General features: G+C 35.9%; 2 protein-coding genes across 5 annotated transcripts in view; both read left to right on the top strand.

Moving 5' to 3' along the window:
• rictorb (RPTOR independent companion of MTOR, complex 2b) overlaps positions 1 to 3,728 on the top strand; it is a 40,836-nt gene extending 37,108 nt beyond the window's left edge. For all 4 annotated transcript variants that reach the window (XM_051092462.1, XM_051092461.1, XM_051092464.1 and 1 more), the window contains one exon: positions 197 to 3,728. In XM_051092462.1, the coding sequence (XP_050948419.1) occupies positions 197 to 271 (75 nt within the window). In that variant the 3' untranslated portion in view covers positions 272 to 3,728. The remainder of the gene's footprint in view (positions 1 to 196) is intronic.
• A 357-nt stretch (positions 3,729 to 4,085) lies between these two features.
• lifrb (LIF receptor subunit alpha b) lies at positions 4,086 to 18,755 on the top strand. Its single transcript, XM_051092657.1, has 18 exons — positions 4,086 to 4,394; positions 5,803 to 5,928; positions 6,630 to 6,814; positions 6,898 to 7,048; positions 7,147 to 7,388; positions 10,997 to 11,124; positions 11,240 to 11,364; positions 11,449 to 11,585; positions 12,158 to 12,311; positions 13,985 to 14,046; positions 14,136 to 14,352; positions 14,439 to 14,630; positions 14,789 to 14,890; positions 14,984 to 15,142; positions 15,229 to 15,348; positions 17,232 to 17,325; positions 17,405 to 17,468; positions 17,830 to 18,755. Exons 2-18 carry the CDS (start codon positions 5,868 to 5,870, stop codon positions 18,256 to 18,258), a joined length of 2,622 nt encoding a protein of 873 aa, XP_050948614.1. The 5' UTR covers positions 4,086 to 4,394; positions 5,803 to 5,867; the 3' UTR covers positions 18,259 to 18,755.
• Positions 18,756 to 18,952: the final 197 nt, after the last annotated feature.

Raw genomic sequence — 18,952 nt, 5'->3', positions numbered from 1 at the left:
GCTGAAGAAAGAAGGACATTAACATCTTGGATGACAAGGGGGTGTGTACATTATCTGTCAATATTTGTTCTGGAAGTGGACTTTACCTTTAATTTCTCTGCCACTAGTATAAAAAAAATTAACAATATAATGATTTTCTTTTTGAACACTTTCATTTCATTACTAAGCATATGTGTCTTCATTTTTTTATTTGTAGATGTACGAGGAAGCTGAGAGCATTCTGTCAATGCCCAAGAAGTCTACCACAGTAGATCTTCCATCAGAGTCGTGATCCTCTAAGCGTTTTCCAGACTATTCTCTTCCCCAGCAAGTTGTCAATCTTTTTCTTGGCCTAAGATGAACGCAATAAGAGACTAGGGCTATGGAGCAGACATGGGTGGATTGAGAGTCACTTGAAAGAGGGGAAATGCGGTACGTTAAGAGAACAAACTCTTCTCACCTGAACAAATATACTCTACACAAATGTAGATGTCTACAATGGATGTCGCAACCAAATAATCCTTGTAAATGTCAGTTGTGAACTGTCAGGCATTGAACGGAAAGTGAAACATGCAAATATTTGAAAAGTGAGTCAATGCAAATTGTATTTCAAATACAAGCAAAATCATTCAAGGGAGCTTACTAACTTCCGTGAGATCCGTTCAGTCAATATTGTCCTTTTAAAGGGGCTTAGCGTATAATTGCACGTAACACAAGCATTTTTTCCCCCCCTTGAGCGGATCTTTCAACACTACAACATTCCAGCTGTTTTCTTTGGATTACTAATTCTGGTTGTTTAAGTATGAAACAGCTTTCGCAACCAGGCTAAGCAAACACTTTTAGTCCTGGTGTGATTAGCTTTGTAAGACAATCATCAAGTGCTAATAATAATCAGCAACTGCCAGTTATTTATTTCCCTTTTGTACCCAAGTCATGAATCTTTTCTGCTTAATTGAGCTGATTTTTATCTTGACATAGCACATACCAATCCCTGATTAATCGTATGTACAAGTATCCGATGGTGTTGTTGCACAATTATGCAATAGCGACTGTATTGTATTATTGCGTAACTTTGTTAACTGACATGTGAAACGTCATCCAAAAAAGTCTGACATTTGAATCAGTAAGATATTTATTTATTTATTCACTTATTTATTGTTTGGTCCAAGCAGCTCCTCTGTCCCTTTCACTTTATTTTAACCCATTAGCCAGGATAAAACTGGCTGTGTATTATTTATGTCTGACTGTCAGTGTACGTGTGGACAATACGCTTCAAAAGAGGAAGTTAAAGTGCATTTCACCACTGCTATTTTGCAGTTTTAAGCTCTTTTCTGTTTTAAGTCATTTTTAGTGATTTTTAACTAAACCCAGAGAGAAAGTCATTAGTTATTAAAGCATTAATTAAACAAAGATTCGCCAAATATATTTAACAATATTTGTATATGAGAAACACCTTTGTATTCTGTTTTTCGGATTGCTAATAATGCTTTTTAGCCTGAATGTGGTCAGGAGATTTTAAACGAAAAACTGGGTAAAAATGAAGTTTAAACTGACATGATTGAGACTGATCCCTTAAAGGGATAGTTCACCCAAAAATGAAAATTCTGTCATTAGTTACTCACCTTCATGTCGTTTCAAACCTGTAAGTTCATCTTTGGAACACAAATTAAGATATTTTTGATGAAATCCAAGAGGTTTCTGACCCTGCACAGACGGCAACACAACTGACACGTTTAAGGCCCAGAAAGGTAGTAAGGACATTGTTAAAATAATCTATGCAGGGTCAGAAAGCTGTTGGATTTCATCAAAAATTGCTTGATTTGTGTTCTAAAGATGAACGAAGGTCTTACGGGTTTGGAACGACATGAGCGTGAGTAATTAATGACAGAATTTTCATTTTAATATATGACATGCTCTGCTCAAATTCAATTGCTCTGCATCCATAAACTACTATGCTTTATCATTGTCAATATTATAACAGCTGTTCTCAGTAATGCGCATACCGATTTTGGCTTAATAAAAGATCAGAATATCTTCAGGGTTAGGATGAATCTAATGAACATTGCATTAAAAAACATTACCAAAAATGGTTAGGTCCAACTTTGTAGTATAAAGTATAAATTTGAGGTTCATTTGAATTATTTCTATGCAATGTGCCTGTTAATTCTGCACAAATGACTTCTTGAAGATCACTTCATTTTCTTGGCTGGACTATTTATGTTATTTAGGCAGCTTTAATTTCTTTTGCCTTATTTGTATTAGCTTTAACCTTTACTTTTAGAATTAATGAATTTGCCCGTCTTTCTTGTTTTATTTATTATAGAAACTAATAAATCTGCCTTTGCCTGCCTTGGCTTTTAAATTAAGCATCAAGTTTCAACTTCCATTATTTTGTCTATTGTAAAAACTGAGTCTAATATGGCCAGCAATAATACTAATAGATGTTACAGTATTTCCTTTTAGGCTTCTGGGGAAACTTTTACATGCATGTGCATTCTAACCCCTATCTGCAGTATAATGGATAGAAAAAAATATATATGGGAAATGTTTTTTTTTTTGTTTTGTTTTGTTTTTGCGTAATATACTGGCTGGACATTGAACAATAATTAAGCCATGCTTTCTGAACAAAATAAATCTGGAATACCCCCCCATATATTTTCTGAAGCTTTCTTAGATAAATGTGACCCTGGACCACAAAACCAGTCATAAGTCGCACGGGTATATTTGTAGCAATAACCAACAATATGGCTGTATGTTACCGGTAAATTACCTATTTTTCTTTTATGCCAAAAATCATTAGGATATTAAGTGAAGATGATGTTTTATTAAGATATTTTGTAAATTTTCTACTGTAAATATATCAGTCAACTTCAATTTTGATTAGTAATTGCTAAGAACTTCATTTGGACAACTTTAAAGGTGATTTTCTCAATATTTTAAATCTTTTTCACCCTCAGATTTTAGTTTTTCAAATAGTTGTATCTCGGCCAAATATTGTTCCATCCTAACATCAATTATGCATCTATACATCAATGAAAAACTTATTTATTCAAAAAATTGACCCTTATGACTGGTTTTGTGGTCTGGGGTCACAAATAATTTCATCAAAGTGTGTGGTGAAAATATCCCAGAATGCTAGATGGATATTTTGGGTCCCCCCACCCAGTGTTAACTCTTGTTTTATTTCCTTCCTTCCTTTTTCCATCAAGGGTTATGTGCATCCCATAACAGAAAGCTATTGTCAGATTGTTTTCTAAAACTGATTTAAAAAAAAAAAACTGGTGTTTTTCAAAACCTTAGAAATATAACAACATGCACCAATTATTGCAAACTTAACTGTATTTGTGGAACAAGTTCCAAGTATTTTAAAAAGGTTGTTTTCTCCATCACCATTAGTGCTTGGAGTGTAAAGGAAATGCGTATATTTTAAATGTACATATGTTCAGTGTACAACTAAAACTAACTGCACCTTTGAGTGATTTTCTTTTTCTTTTCTTTTAAGTGCACTCATGATTTTCCAGAGCACTGTATGAAATGTAAGCACCATTTAATAATGAATTTGCAGAGACTGTTGCAAGAAGTGTTATTTATATTTTTCCTGAAGGGGGAAAAACATCTAAAGCTGTTGTACATACTTACGTTTCTTTAAAATGTATAATTTAATGTGTTTTTGGGGGGCATTAGCTATGGGCCTTGAGAATCTAACGAAAGGGATGCGTACGTGATAAAATAAACCTCAATTTCCTTGACACATTTTTCAAGTCTGTGTGGTGTTTCTTGAAAAAGATCTTTATTTTTTTCAAATCTGAAAGCCCTTGTGCTCAGCCGCGTAAGAATTCCACAGAAAGACTTCCATTGCTTTCCACAGAACAGTCTGTCATTGTATCGCCTAAAGTCCCCCTCCCTTGCCTGTTTGTTTTTTTGCATATTTTTTTTTTCCAAAACGATATGGCGTCCATAAACTAATACGACTAGTATTCTTATCACTTGTAAAAGTTTACCTTTTGTATATCCATACTGATTTTGCCAGTCAGGGCTGACATTCTGAAATGGACCTGTATTATCCACATTCCTCCTACTTACTGAGCTCTTGTCTTGAAGATATCGATATTAGTCTTAAACCGTCGGGATCCTCGTGCTGCCGTTATCACACCGCTGCTAATGTACTAGTTATTCTTGATTTGCTTTCCAGTGACGCTTGTAACTTCCCGCACTCACGCTTCCACTGAGATCCTCCCACTACAAGTTCTCACACTTTATACTCGTGTAGTAAGAGCGAACTGACAGTGAACTTTGTTGTTTTCTAAAACTCCGCTCTGAGAAGTTTACATGTTTGGCTGTGGACGAAAATAATTTCGAAAAAAATCAGCAGCTGATTCTTGTTGAGGCTTTGTGGCTGCGAACTCCTTTCACAGGTAGGTGTTTACTCTCGCACTTCTTTTAACTTTTCGTGAAAGGCTTTATGTAATATTACTGTAGTGGATAACACGAATCAGTGATGCTATAATAAAATCTGACATGTTAACTAGCTGGATGTGTTTTGTGGCATACCTGATTATTAGCCTACTGATACGGTTTATAAGAAGAGAACAGTGCGCATGTCTTTACCTTACTTGTTCGATTAGAATGTGTATATTATTCACATAACCCATTTTGGATTTGTAACATAATTCATTCTTTAAAACAGTAAATAATACATTTTGAGTCAAATACGTTATTCGTGGAATACAACGAAAATATTTCCTTTTAAATAAAAAAGCAGACATATGGTCTTGACATCATCTGTAAAGAATGATTTCTTTGCAAGTCCTATGAGTAATGTGGACCTTTATACATACACAGAGACAAATCATTGTCATTTTTCCACAGAAGAGATGTTAAGAACAATTTGTACTCTTTAAAAAAATTGTTGTGAAATAAGCAAACAAACACAAATGGTGTACATATAGTGTATGAAACCTCTTCAGATGAGCAAGCAAAATATATAAACCATATACAAAATGCCCCGTCATCCACAATGTTCAGTCATATTAAGTAATGTTAGGCTAATCTCTAAAATGCAGGAAACTAATGTTTCTGGTGTGTTTTGATGTGAGAAAGCTTTCTGTTTTTGGTAATATTCACTGGTGCTCTTCGTTAAACGTGCTGGATCAGCATTTGATGTTTTTGATGTGTATTTGTTTAGACCGAAGTATGTTCAGTCACCATCTGTGGTGTATTTACTATTTAGCCTACTCATTTTCATACCCTCAGATCATAAATGATGATAGTCTTATCACCAGCAGACTTCAAACCTCTAATTTTCCAACAGTCATACACCAGTATTACTGCGTTTTAATGGCCTGGTAGATTATGTGTTTGATTAGATTATTATTCATTGTTCATAAGACTGTCTCAGAGGTGTTTATTTGATTTCTGTATTTACATCTGCAAGACATATTTGTTTTTATATTGTTTGCTCATCTGCAATACGTCTTTAGGGCGTTTCCTATCAGATGTCAAATAGACGTCTATTAGATGTCTTTAAGATGTTTATGATTTAGAATGCATGTAAAACTGACATCTTACAGACATCTGTAAGATGTATGTACACATCAGATGCTTTCCAGATCAAGTGATCTTTAACAGATATCTTGCAGTTTGAGTTTGTTGAATCATGTCCTGATGATTCCATTTTCTCTGTCTCCCTCTAATTTACTATCTCTGTGTCCTGTAAATTAAAACCCATTAGGGAAGAGAGATAGCTTATTACCATTTTTTGTACCTTATTAGAAGATGCTATACAACCATGGGTAATTGATAAAACTCATTTTGTTTCCTTAGTAGATCTAATTGCTAATGGAGAAACTGGTGAGCCATTACTTGTCCAGAATCTCTTGAGCTCAATCATGTCAGTGTGGCTTTTGTGTGCTTTGCTTTTTTCACCGATTGGCCGAGCAGAACAGGATGGTGAGTCTTTAACGCTTTTAACTACTGTTGTTAAACTTTTTTTAAAAAAAAGTAGTTTAACCGAAAATTTAAATAGGCTACATTTGCACCCACAGGCATTTGAGATGTAGATGAATTGTTTGTTTATCAGAACAGATTTGGAGAAATTTTGCATCGCACTTGCCTACCAATGCATCCTCTGCAGTGAATGGGTGCTGTGAGAATGAGAGTCCAAACAGCTGATAAAGCATCACAATGATCCACAAACAATCCTTACGAATCCAATCCGAGAAGAGTCATTTTAAGTCATTTGAAGTCTGAATCAGAAATATACACAGATTAAGCAAATGTTTCAAAATAAAAACAGTACAAAACATTATCATGCGTTATTATTGATTATTAGAAAGAGCAGTTTAAAGTTCAAATGTCTTATTGATGGGTTTGTTTCTTACAAACACGTAGCTTTTAATTGATGGACTGGAGTTGTGTGGATTGTGATGTTTTGATCAGACTTTCTGACGGCACCCATTCACTGCAGAGGATCCATTGGTGAGAAAGTGATGTAATGCTAAATTTCTCCAAATTAGTTTTTTGTCCAAAGAAACAAACGCAGCTACACCTTGGATTTTTGGTTGAACTATTCCTTAAATAATACAATTCCATCTTATTTCAATTGTTAGTTGAGACCACTGATAGAAGAACTGACTTGCATGTATCAACAGGGCAACCAGTTTCTATAAAAGAGGTGGAACTGTATGCAGAAGAAACCTTTTGTGAAAGACCTGATTGTGGTACATGGGTGTTGAACATTATATGGAGAGATGAGTTTGCTGAAAATGATAAATCAGAGAAAGTCAGCTATGACATAGAAGTCATTCGTACTGAACAGATGAGGACTGTTCATTTTGTAAGTAAGGTTTTTTTTTTTTTACAAAAGCAATGGAAATACATGTCTTAAGTCATTGTTTAATATCAAATAACTGTTTTTAGGAAACCATACATGTTATGGCAAACAAAACAGGCTATTATCATTGGAAATGGACCTCATCTATACCGTTGCAATGCACTTCCCATTCGGTCAGACTTAGGCGACGTGATCAGGATCACATTGGTGAATGGACACAATTGTATACGTACAAAGGTTTGTAGCCACAAGTTGTTTTTACACTGTATGCATGTGTTATCAAAAGAGCAGAACAACTGAACAATAACTTAACTGTTTTGCCTTTGAAATAACAGGAAAAGATCTTAATGCTACAACAACTGGTGTCTATCCTAACGGTAAAACTGTCATGGTTGGGAGTAATATCACATTCTGTTGCATTGTGGAGAGAGATCAGGTTCCTTTGCCCAAATTTCCAATTCAGATCAGCAACAGGACATACATCTCAGATCCAGTTCACTTTGATGAGCCTCTGACCAAATTCCCTATTCAGAAATACACTGTGGTGGTTGGAAAGGCTCCATTGTATTTATTGGCTGTAAGTATAAATGCATCCTGTTTAATAGAAATTGTTTAATTTAAACCCATAAGTTTTGAAATGTTTTACAGAAAGTTAAAAGATTAGTTCACTTCCAGAATAAACATTTATTGATAATTTACTCACCCCTGCCAACCAAGATGTCTTTCTTTCTTAAGTTTCAAAGGGTTCTACATAATCCCATTTGAGGAATAAGGGTCTTATCCAGCCAAAACAATTGAATTTAAAAAATAAATAAATAAATAAAATGTATATATTATTTAAAAGTACAAATGCTCATCTTGCACTAGCTCTGCGCAACTTTATGCTTGGAGGTCGCATGCGGTTCTTTATCTGTGTACTTCGGTTCAAAGACTTTGGGTAGGACAAAAAACTCTCAAAAAAATCTCAAAACCATCCAACATCGTTTTACCTTTTTTGTAAATGGTGTTTGACTTTCTTTGCATGTTCGGTTTGTAAACACTTGATCAGTACTTCCGCCTATGTCTATGCTTGATCAGCATTTATGGTTAAAAACTATATCATTGAACTTTTTTTTTTTTTTTTTAGAAAATGACTGATTGTTTTACTAGATAAGACACTTATTCCTTGATTGGGATCATGTAGAGCCCTTTGTAGCTACATTGAAACTGCAGTTTGGACCTTCAACCCATTAATCCCCATTGAAGTCGACTATATTGAGGAAAATCCTGGAATGTTTTCCTCAAAACCTTAGTTTTCGTTTTGACTGAAGAAAGAAAGACATGAACATCTTAAAAGGCATTGGGGTGAATCAATTATCAGGGAATTTTTATTCTGGAAGTGAACTAATCCTTTAATTCATTGGCAGCTGGACTTCCATTTTACATTAGGTAATGATTAGTCAGAGATTTTAAAATATTTTGCCCACATATTGGATTATGACCACAATCTGGGCACATGTGGGAAATTCCACCATTTTAACCAATGATGAAGCCACTTGGGTGAGTTGGCAAAAGTGATGAGCTAACACTCATCAGTTCAAACGTTTCAGATTTGTAATGTTTTTGAAAAAAAGTTTAATGCTCACCACTGCTACATTACACTGTAAACAAAAATTTACCAGTTGTAACTTAAAAACTTAAAGGTTCATGAAACCCTGGACTACTACTTCTGAGATTTTAGGTGTTGGTGTTGCACAGATGACAATGTTCCCATCCGTTAATTTTAATTGTTGGAGGAAACTGGTTAATTTTGAGCTTTTTTGCGCTATTTTCATCTTCCGGGTTTAAAATCTACACGGACTATGACGGTAACGGACTATAGTACTTCAATGAAGTGTAGGTGTCTCATAATTATTCATGAGGCTGAGTGTTTCGTCCTATGAGAAGAGCCTCACTTAATTATTCACGACAGCGTGTGTGGATTTGCTATGACAGAGGCTTCAGATTGTGAGTTTGCATATATTAACTGAGAGAAACGTTCTTGGATCGAAGGAGAGTGTTTGGTTTTGTTTGCTTTGCAATGGTGCGTTCACACCAGACGCGACTTGCCAAATAAATCACGCTGTTCACGCGTAGTTGGACGCTTGAATATTTTGAGTTTACTGGCTTCATTTGCGCTTGAAATTCGCTTCACAACAGACGCGAATTTGCGTCATGGCAGGGGCTTCTGCCAGGCGTCTCCAATCTCGTTGCGAAATGGCTGACATGGATTTTGTTAAAGTGCCCCTATTATGCCTTTTCAAATATGATCTTCATGCAGTGTGTCATGTAGCTGTATGTGAACATAAACTATTTGCAAAGTTGTGAAGCCGACAGTGCACGATACATAAAGTTATTGTTTATCAAAAAAAAGAGTCGGCTCACAATCGTCTGAACTAGTCGTCAGCAATTCGAATCTTTTTCTGTTACGGCCACACGTCATGAAGTAACACATTTGCATAATGTCCACCCACGTTCTACGTCGCGAACAACTAGCAATCGTTCAAAATAAGTAGTTGTGTATGTTATGTTGTGTAACAATCCTGCACATGTCATGCTAACCGGCTAACTCATGCTTCTGTAGTTCAGCTGTGGACCCACTATAGTCTGACAATTTGTGATTGAAGCTTGACTTTCTGTCTGTCTCATTAGTTGGAGTAATGATAAAGGATGGCGCACGAAGCGGAAAGCGCTGTGCTATGAAACCCATTCGTTTTAATTGCTTTTGTCGCGCAAGGATGGCTTGTTTCTGCCTCGACTAAAGTGCACGTGCAATGGAGCGTGCACGCCGCAAACAAAGTTCAAATGAGTTGTTCAAATGAACTTTCGCCGCTGCGTTCTGCAGGGCTGCACTGAACGCTTTTCGTGTTCGGTGTGAAAGCCGCCTTAATGCATTATACAATGTTGAAGTTTACAACATAGAGGTGTGCCCAGTTCGCTTACATAAGCAAATTGCCAGCACTTTCCACGGTAGGCCGTGCTAACTTGTTGATCAGCCACTTCAACCGTTTCATCATCAGACTCTGGCTCGAATTGGTATGGTAAAATCAATGCCATCTTTTCTATGTATTGACAAGTCTCCAGGGCTGTCAGTCAGTTATGGCAATGGGTGTTTCGTTCTCAGACACACCGTACACTGTAGGCCAATCATAAAGGACTGCGCCATCTGACCAGTCACAGCAGTGAGGGCTCACGGAAAGGAGGGGTTTAGAGAGACTGATTCTTCAAACTGCTTCGCACGAGTCGTTTATGAATGATTTAGAAATGGGGTAAAATGAAATCTATTTTTGGAGAAAACTTAAGTGTTTTTTGACCTTGCATACATGTAAACCTGTTTTGGGAGTCTATTAAAACAATATTAGCAACCTTTAAAATGGCATAATAGGGGCACTTTAAGAGGGTAGCTGTGGTTTATGTGCTATGGAAGGCTGAAAAACGGCGTAGACTCGTTCGGCGCCATGTCTGGGTCCATTAGATCAGTCCGTCAATATGTATATAGCTCAAACTGAGTAAAGAGCGTTTTTTACAAATTACCAGATTGTCCGACCTCCTCACTCACTTTCTTCCAAGCAAGATCCTTTTTATTCCTGTTTCTGTAAAAGTACGAAGATGTATCGTACAGCTCCGGGTATCCACATACAGCGACGATGATTTTGTCCTCCATTGTTGTTTCGGATTTCTGCCTCCGCTCGCTACGTCGTAATCACGTCACTAATAGATCAATCTCCTGATTGGTTAACGCGGCGTTTTTTCAGCTCGCGCGTCAAATGCCCAGGTTCATGACCCTTTAATTTCAACTGCTGCCTTAAAATTTTAAGTTAAATCAACTTAAAACTATGAGTCATTTCAACTCACTACAATAGAGTTAAAATGACTTGTACTTTTAAGCTGATTGAACTTAAAATTTTAAGGCAGCTGCTTAACTTAAGTTTTTAAGTTGAAACTGGTGAAAACTTTTTACAGTGTAGAAACTAATACTGTGAAATATTATTGCAATTTAAAATAACCGTTTTCTAGTTTACTGTCAAATAATGAATCCTAAATAAAAGTATTAATTAAAAAAAATCACTGACCCCAAACTTTTTAAACTGTGCATACCAAATGTTAATTTGTTACTAAGGCTTTTAAGTCCTGGCCAAAAGTGTTTAATTTCTCTGGATGCTACAGATCCCCCCCGACGACCAGAATCTTGTATGTGTAACACGGGATCTCAGCTCTGTGGAGTGTAACTGGAACGTGGGTCGAAACACTCATCTGACTCATAACAGAAAGACAAACTATACACTTAATGGAAGGTAACCACACTGCTGACAAAATAACATCCATCTTAATGTACAGTGCGAACCATGCATTGTTGCTCTCATCATACTGGATTCAGTTCTCTGATGCTAATTGTTTTGCTTTTGTCAGAAATTGTGAACCTGGTAATTGTACCCAACATGCATTGATGAAGCAGAAGACAAAATGGACCCTGATTGCCAAAAATCCTCTTGGTGTGAAGACTCTCATTGATGAAGCTGACCCTACAGAACGAGGTAAAACTTATTTTAATATTAATTTATTATCTCTTAAAATTCTGCATGGCCACATTTAATCTTGTTTTTTTTTTTCTTCTACAGTATGGTTGAGAGCGCCTAGTAAAATATCCCATATTGCTAATGCAAGAAACGTCACTCTTCGATGGAGTTGGGATGAGAAAAATTACACTTTGTTTCTGATGATTTGTCAAGTGAAGCTCAATGGAAACATTTACACTGTTGGTGTCATCAGATTTTATCTTGCATTAAATTGACCCTTCGCAAAGACCCGTCCCTCTTAGTTACTGTTGCTATGTCTGACAAACAATGGTGCACTCACACGACACATCATGTTCTTACGCAGTGAAAAATACTTTGCGGAGCAAAGAGGAAACTGAAAAATACTGAAAAAGACAGACAAGACAGAGCAGGTTACTTCTGGTATGAAACAAGGTCTCAGCTTTCAAATTTTGTCATTTTTTTAAGAAATTCAAATGATAAATACCATTTTGTCGCTCTTTAATAATCATTTATGCACAAAATAAACAGGAATGAACATCAGAACGTATTTTATTTCAACCGTTGAAAGATGTCAATACACAATTTTTCAAGTTTAGGTCCACCTTAGTTAATCTACTCTCTATATTTGTTTGTCAGACAAAATGGCAGATTCTGCGTTATGATTGGTCAGATCTTGCTCTTTGCAAAAGGGTCAGTTGATAAGCATTCTATTTTAGCTCTCCCTTGTTTGACTTAGAAGACATTTACATGCATTCTCACAAATGTCCACACATTTTCATCTTTTACAAAGAAAACCTTCAATGGAGTGGGACTTTCATCAGCTGTCCTTGTAAATCTGCAGCCCTTTGCTAACTACACAGCTCAAGTGACATGTGGGTCTCTTGAGCACTTCTACAAATGGGGCGACTGGAGTGAAATCACTAAGTTCTCCACTAAAGAAGACAGTAAGTATTCAGAGGATTAGCATATTTGAAAATTAAATGTCATTAATTTATCTAAATTATTCTGTTTTTATATATCCACCTCATTTTTACCATAAGAGCATGCGTCGCCATTTTATCCAGTTGTTTTTGGATGTACAGAACAGCTCGTAATGCTGCTTGATATTGCAAGTTGGTGTGTCCTACCATATTATTTTAATGTATTATCTTAAATATGAACACACTGGTTTGTAGTGCAAACAGTTTTACCTTTTACTGCACGTTGTTATTCTTCCCTATAGCGAATAAGCATACTTTCGCGTTACAACCACTTATCTGTAGTTGGGTCATTCTAGAATCGTGGGTACATCTCATGTCCTTGAAGTATATCATTAATATATTTTCATCAATATAAGGCCCAGTGCTTAATTTTCTAGTACACAATTATATTTTTCCCAGTCACACTACTATATGTTGAAAAAGCCATATCTTTTGTTCAAAAATTGTTCATATCACATACAACCCCGGGATTCAGCTGTCCAATTTTATGAAGTTGCTCATTCACTCTGCATTTGAGCATGAAAATTATCTCAAATATAAATTAATTTCATAGTTTTGCCTTTCTTATAGTTTAGGTTATCAAGACATTTGGGTGTGTGCTTCAGAAATAGTGTTTATTGTCATATAACTTGTTTTGTGTCTGAAAAACCATTGTCAGCTAAGTTACCCACTAGAAAACCCCTCCTCAAAAAAGGAATGGTTTGTCCCATTCTCACATAATTTGCTCAGTATGATGATATTCCCTCTAGAAGCACATGGATGAAACATTAGAAGGTATGTTCTCTCTCTTTCCCCTAATATTGGTTAAGCTAGCAAACCTGTGTCAAGGGTGGATTAATTGACCGTCAACAGCGTTACACAAGTTTTTATTGCAAATTTTAACAAGACAATTTAATTAAAATGTATGTTTTGTTTATGGAAATATATTTCTAAACATACCATATGCTCAGTAGTTCTAAGCTTCCATGTTGAGTATAGTCCCAAAATACTAAAAATGTCAACTAAGTTATCTGTCAACTGTGTTACCCAGTAGAGGTAACATGGTGGACAGTAGCAAACATAGAATAGTATTTTATGCACATATTCCTACAGATCACCTTTATTTATATAGCACTTTATACAATTCAAAGCAGCTGTGTACGGTTATGTTTGGGTTTTTGGGAAAAATTAACTTTTTTTTTCCACATTGTCAAATTCTAAATGTACCCCTAATTGTAGAATGACCCCGTTACAACACTTTAATATATATTTACTTTAATATATAGTAGCATAAGTCCGGGTGCTACCCTCGTTAGTAAGTTAATACTACATAAAAAATCAATTTTACTGTCTATTTTTTCTCTGCCAATGTAAAGTTTCAAATGAAGCCACAGTGACATCAAACACTGTACGTTTCTGACCAACACGCAGTTTGCTTTCTGAATTAATTTGTGTTTTTGAACTAAACAGGCAACATTCACACTAGTGTATTTTCGCACTAGTGTGAATGTAAAAAATAGCTTTTAAAAGGAAACACACTTTAAAATGCCATTTTAAAACGAAAACGCACTAATGTAAACAAAGCCTCAGATGAGAATGGTTCAGTGACTACCAATCAAATTCGAGTAATTTGATTCACACTAATAATCACTCTTCAGTTCCAGAAGCGGTAGATGTTTGGATTCAATATTCTGAACAAAAAGCATCTGTCATGTGGAAGGTAAGTGCAGTAGCATGTGGCACTGCTATCTTTAGCTTTTCTCTGCACCTGCAAACTAATTAAAAATGACCCTGTTTAATGTTTTAAAGCCTTTAACTCAAGAACAAAGCCATGGGACAATTACAGGATATGAAATTACCATTGAAAACGCCGAAGGCGGGAGCACAAAAAGTAACATAGGACTAAACAATAATAAGCAGCTGTGTTACAACATTACCTTTGGGAGTGAAAAAAATGTCACAGTCTCAGCAAAAAACTCTGTCGGTCTTTCTCCTCCTTCTACCATCATCATCCAGAGTAATCCTGGTGAGATAAAGTATATTCAAAATGGTTTTTAAATGGGTTTAAACGGTTGTTTATGTTAATTACTTTTTTTATGCTACTTTTCACAGACAATGAAGTCAGTGTAAGCCGTATCAATAGCAGTGACGGTGGCTTTGAAATATCTTGGGAAGAATCCCACAGTTCTACATGTGGATATGTTGTTGAATGGTTTCCAACCTACAATAAGACACAATGTTCTGTAAAATGGAAGAAGATCCCAGAATGTGAGCGTGACGCCTGTTACACACGGATTCAGTCTGGTCAGTTGGAAGAATAAAGATGAATCATTTCACTCACTTCTGATCTGTTTTTGTTCTGATACTGAATTTGTGCATGTGTGTAATGGTCAACCAATGGCTAAATTAGCTGTTTTTAGTTATATTTTGAACGAAGCGTTTCAGTTGTTCTGTTCTCACAGGTAATTTTGAGGCAGGAGTGAGATACACCATCTCGGTCTATGCCTGCACAGATAATAGACCAAAACTTCTCAAGAGGAGTGAGGGTTATGCTGTTGAGCTAAGTAAGAAGTCAATATTCAATATTTAAAGGAGTAGCTCACCCAAAAATGAAAATTTGTTCATGTTAACCTCTCCATCTGTTCTTCTGTTCTCAGAACCAGGGAAAGTTCAGAATCTGACTGGTGAAAATACTGAAGGAAATCTTGAGCTTTCCTGGAAAGAAGTGCCCTTAGATCAGCAAAAAGGCTTTATATCGTGCTACAAGGTCAAAACACAGCATTCTGATTCTAAAAATATTATGACAGAGACAAAGGGTGGGTTCATTTTCTAAATGGCATCCATTGTTTTTTTTTTTCTTAAAAAGAAGATATGTTACAAATGGACATACTTTGTGTTTTAGTTTTAGTGCCTAAGGTTAATTTGAAATTAGATCCAGGCTCCTATACCTTCTACGTTAGTGCCTTGACATCTGGAGGGGAAGGCGACCATGAAACATTAGGATGGACCATTGAAAAACCAAGTATGTATGAAGATATTTAATTATATGTAATAATATTAAATATAATTTATTAGGGGTCAAGCACTGAAGGTGCGAAAGCACGTGTTGTATCCATTGGCGTTCTTTTTCATGCTTTTTAACAGACAGGACAGTAGAGAATGTTAGGAAAGTGTAAAGTGGAGAGTTGGTAATGGGATTGGCAAAGCACCAGGAGTTGGGACTCTTGTTTCTAGGCTATCTACACCGTATCAGTTACCATTCTTACATTTCTTCTTCTGTTTTTTCTTCCCCTCTTGAATCTATGGCAGCTTATAAAATCACTTTTGGGAATGTCATTAAATTTGGCACACAGATTCAGGACAGTCTTTTTTCCTCTGATTCCTTGGCTCATGCCGAGTCAGATGGACACCAAAATTTAAAATTCATAAGGTCAATATTCACTATTTTTAATAGTTCAAAAGGCTCAGATCATCTTTAGACCATGCTGGCAAAAATGTATGGAATTCAAATTGATTAGTCAAACCATCCTCAAACAGTTTGGCGTATTGAGACCAAACATGGTGTGTGTTATAACAACCATGACCTGAGGCTATGTGCACAGTTTCGGCGCATCACCACCTAATCGATAGGGGATATGAAAAATGCCTATTTTTGCTTATAACTTCTGAATGGTTTCATCAAAAATCAAAACTGGATTCTCTTTGGGTGAAGCATGCAGAGTCAAACCATACCCAATTTTCCCGTTAGCCATTTTGGGTGTCGGCCATTTGGGATTTTGTTGTCAAATGGATTTTCGTTGTTACAAGTGCATTGGCATGTCGTTATAAACTTGGTATGTGTCTTTGGCACCATGCTCTGACAGAACTCAAAAAGTGTGGCGAAATTTACATAAAGAAACTTCAAAAAATCCTTATAACATTTGATTAAGTTGGCCTATTGTAATGAAAGTGATCTCAATATATTCTTTGGGTCATGCCGAGAACATAGATACCAATTTTGAAAACCTTTTTTTTCCAACTCCTGTTGATCTGATTTTCACTGAATTTGACTTAGGTCATCTTCAGACCGTGCTGGCAAAAAGTTATAGATTTCATGTTAATATACAAAATGGTTATCGTTTAACGCATCAACGAATTTGCTGGAATGATGCCAATGATGTCTGAGACTGTATCCATGCAAAGCTTTGACATATTGACACCAAACTGACCACTAACCATGCCACATCAATTTGGTAACAGCGCCACCTGTTGGTCAAAAGTAGTGCACCATTCATTAACCATTAATAATGAAATGTCCAAAAATGCTAATAACATTTGATTGCATTATCCTATTGTAATTAAACTGGTCTCAAAATATTTTCTGGCCTCGGCTCATGCCGAGAACATAGATACCAACTTTGTCATAGTTGGCCAAACTTCCTGTCAGCCGTTTTGATTTATGTTGAAAACCTTCGTTTTTTTTTTTTTTTTTTTTTTAACTCATCCTAGACTGTTCATCCAATTTTCACCAAAATCGAGTCAGATCATCCGACTGTGGTGACAAACAGTTATGGATTTTGTGTCGATAGACAAAACAGAACACACCATATAGATAGATTTTAGATTTATAGCACAACGTATTGGTCAAAAGTGATAAGCCAATAAATTATTAGTGGTTGTACATATGATTATATATGATTTTTCAGCCATTTTGACTAAAACATCTTAAAATTGCTTCCATTACTCATTGCTGCAGTTGGTCTGATGCTTGCTTCTGTAGTGCTTGGCCCCTTAATTGCTGCTTGCAGCTATATTTACAATTGGAACGCGTTGATTTAACTATTATATTATATTTAATAAGAAAATGAAAATTGATGAATATACCAATGTAATAACATTGTGCGCAATTTGACAAAACCTTTATAGTTCAGCCGATGATTGCAGCCACTCTTGTGGGTTGCAGTGCAGCAACTCTTGTCTTCATTATCATCACAGTCCTATGCTACAGGAAACGGAAATGGTAAGAACTTTTTTCCAGTGTTATATATGTTTTTTAAATAACTGCAATTAAAATGTTACTCCTTAAAAAAATCCTTCAGGTTAAAGAATCTATTGTATCCGGATATTCCTGAACCAAAACTTGCTGGGAAATGGATTACAAAGGTGAGTCATCAATGCTTATTCAGCCTCCTTGTACTTGGTCATAGTAATTATAGTAAAGTAAATATAGTTATCAAAGAATGTGTGCAAATTAATCTGTCACTTGGTAAAATGATCACATTAGGCAGCTTCCAGTATGGATAAATTGCATGGCACACCCATATGCTCAACAATGAAAGTAATAAATAAATAAGTTATGACCCAGACCACATTAATAATGGTTCACTTGCAACACAAACACTTGCTCTGTGTGTTAATTATTAGATGAATAAATAGGCTAACCATGCTACCATGGTGGGTCGCCACTTGATCTCTAATGTGTAACCTGTGGCAAACCAGTTAACCGGTCAACAATTGTTTGCAGGGCATCTATTGTACCCAGATGGCCGAAGGGTATGTGAAGTGTGAAATCCAAGAGGTCCTCAATGTAGACCATCCTGCAGTGTCAGAAAGTCTACATCGCTTTGACCTCATCAGCTCTAACTCCAAAGTGGTTCCTGCACAAAATTTCTACCAGAGCATTTCTGAATCTCCTGCTGATGTCTCATACTGTCCTATTGAGAAGCTTACCACAATTATTGATAACCCTTCTTATAGTATAACCATGCCAGAACCAGTTGGTGTTACTCAGATGTCTGATCTTACACTGGAAATGCAGGATGCTTACCTCCCAGCCCCTAACTTTGTTCAGAATAATTTTGTTGTTAAAGACTCAGAAGGCTACAAGCCCCAAGTCAGCATGTCGTACACATCTATAGCTCTAGTAGACAGTCCTCAGTGTCCTGCTATGTAATGCAGACCATGCATATGCAAATTATGCTAATGTAAATGCCTGTGAATTCATGTTATTTATAAAGTACTGTACTCTTTTCTCAACACTCTCAACTCTTGTAAAATGAACTGTAAAATGAATACTGTGATGAAAAGAAAAGTGACTTTCTTTAGAACTGCCTCTGTATATTTTCATTATATTTGACTCATACTCTCAACGTGTGACCCCGGCATTTCAAACCATTACTGTGATGTTGCTAGCATTATGCTCCAATAGAGCAATAGTTCCCTCTTGTGGCTTAAAGACTATGATTATATATAAAGACCAAAGTCTAAATATAAAGTCTATGATGAAAGTAAGAAAAATGGTTAAACGTGTACATATTGTAGATGTTTTGATCGCTTTATTATAACAGATGGAATATTGCACCTAAATATAAATTCAGTTTGTGCTTAAAGACATCAACTATAAGCTTACGTTGTTCATATTTTTGTCAGTAAAATAAAAATAAAAAAGAATCAACTGCTATCCAACTTTTTTCTTTAACACGGATTTGAGTGAGACTTCCACTTTATTATCCGCTATAGGGAAATAAGAAGAACATTAAAATAATATGGTAAGACAATTTTTTTAAATCAGGCAGCAAAACGAGCTGTTTGTACAGCTAAAATAGCATGATTTGAAAAAGACAAAGGTAGGCACAAAATAAATGACT

Source organism: Labeo rohita, chromosome 21 (assembly GCF_022985175.1).
Source record: "Labeo rohita strain BAU-BD-2019 chromosome 21, IGBB_LRoh.1.0, whole genome shotgun sequence".
Taxonomy (NCBI): Eukaryota; Metazoa; Chordata; class Actinopteri; order Cypriniformes; family Cyprinidae; genus Labeo; species Labeo rohita.
Note: the sequence above shows the minus strand (reverse complement) of the source record. Positions and strands in the feature narration are given on the sequence as shown.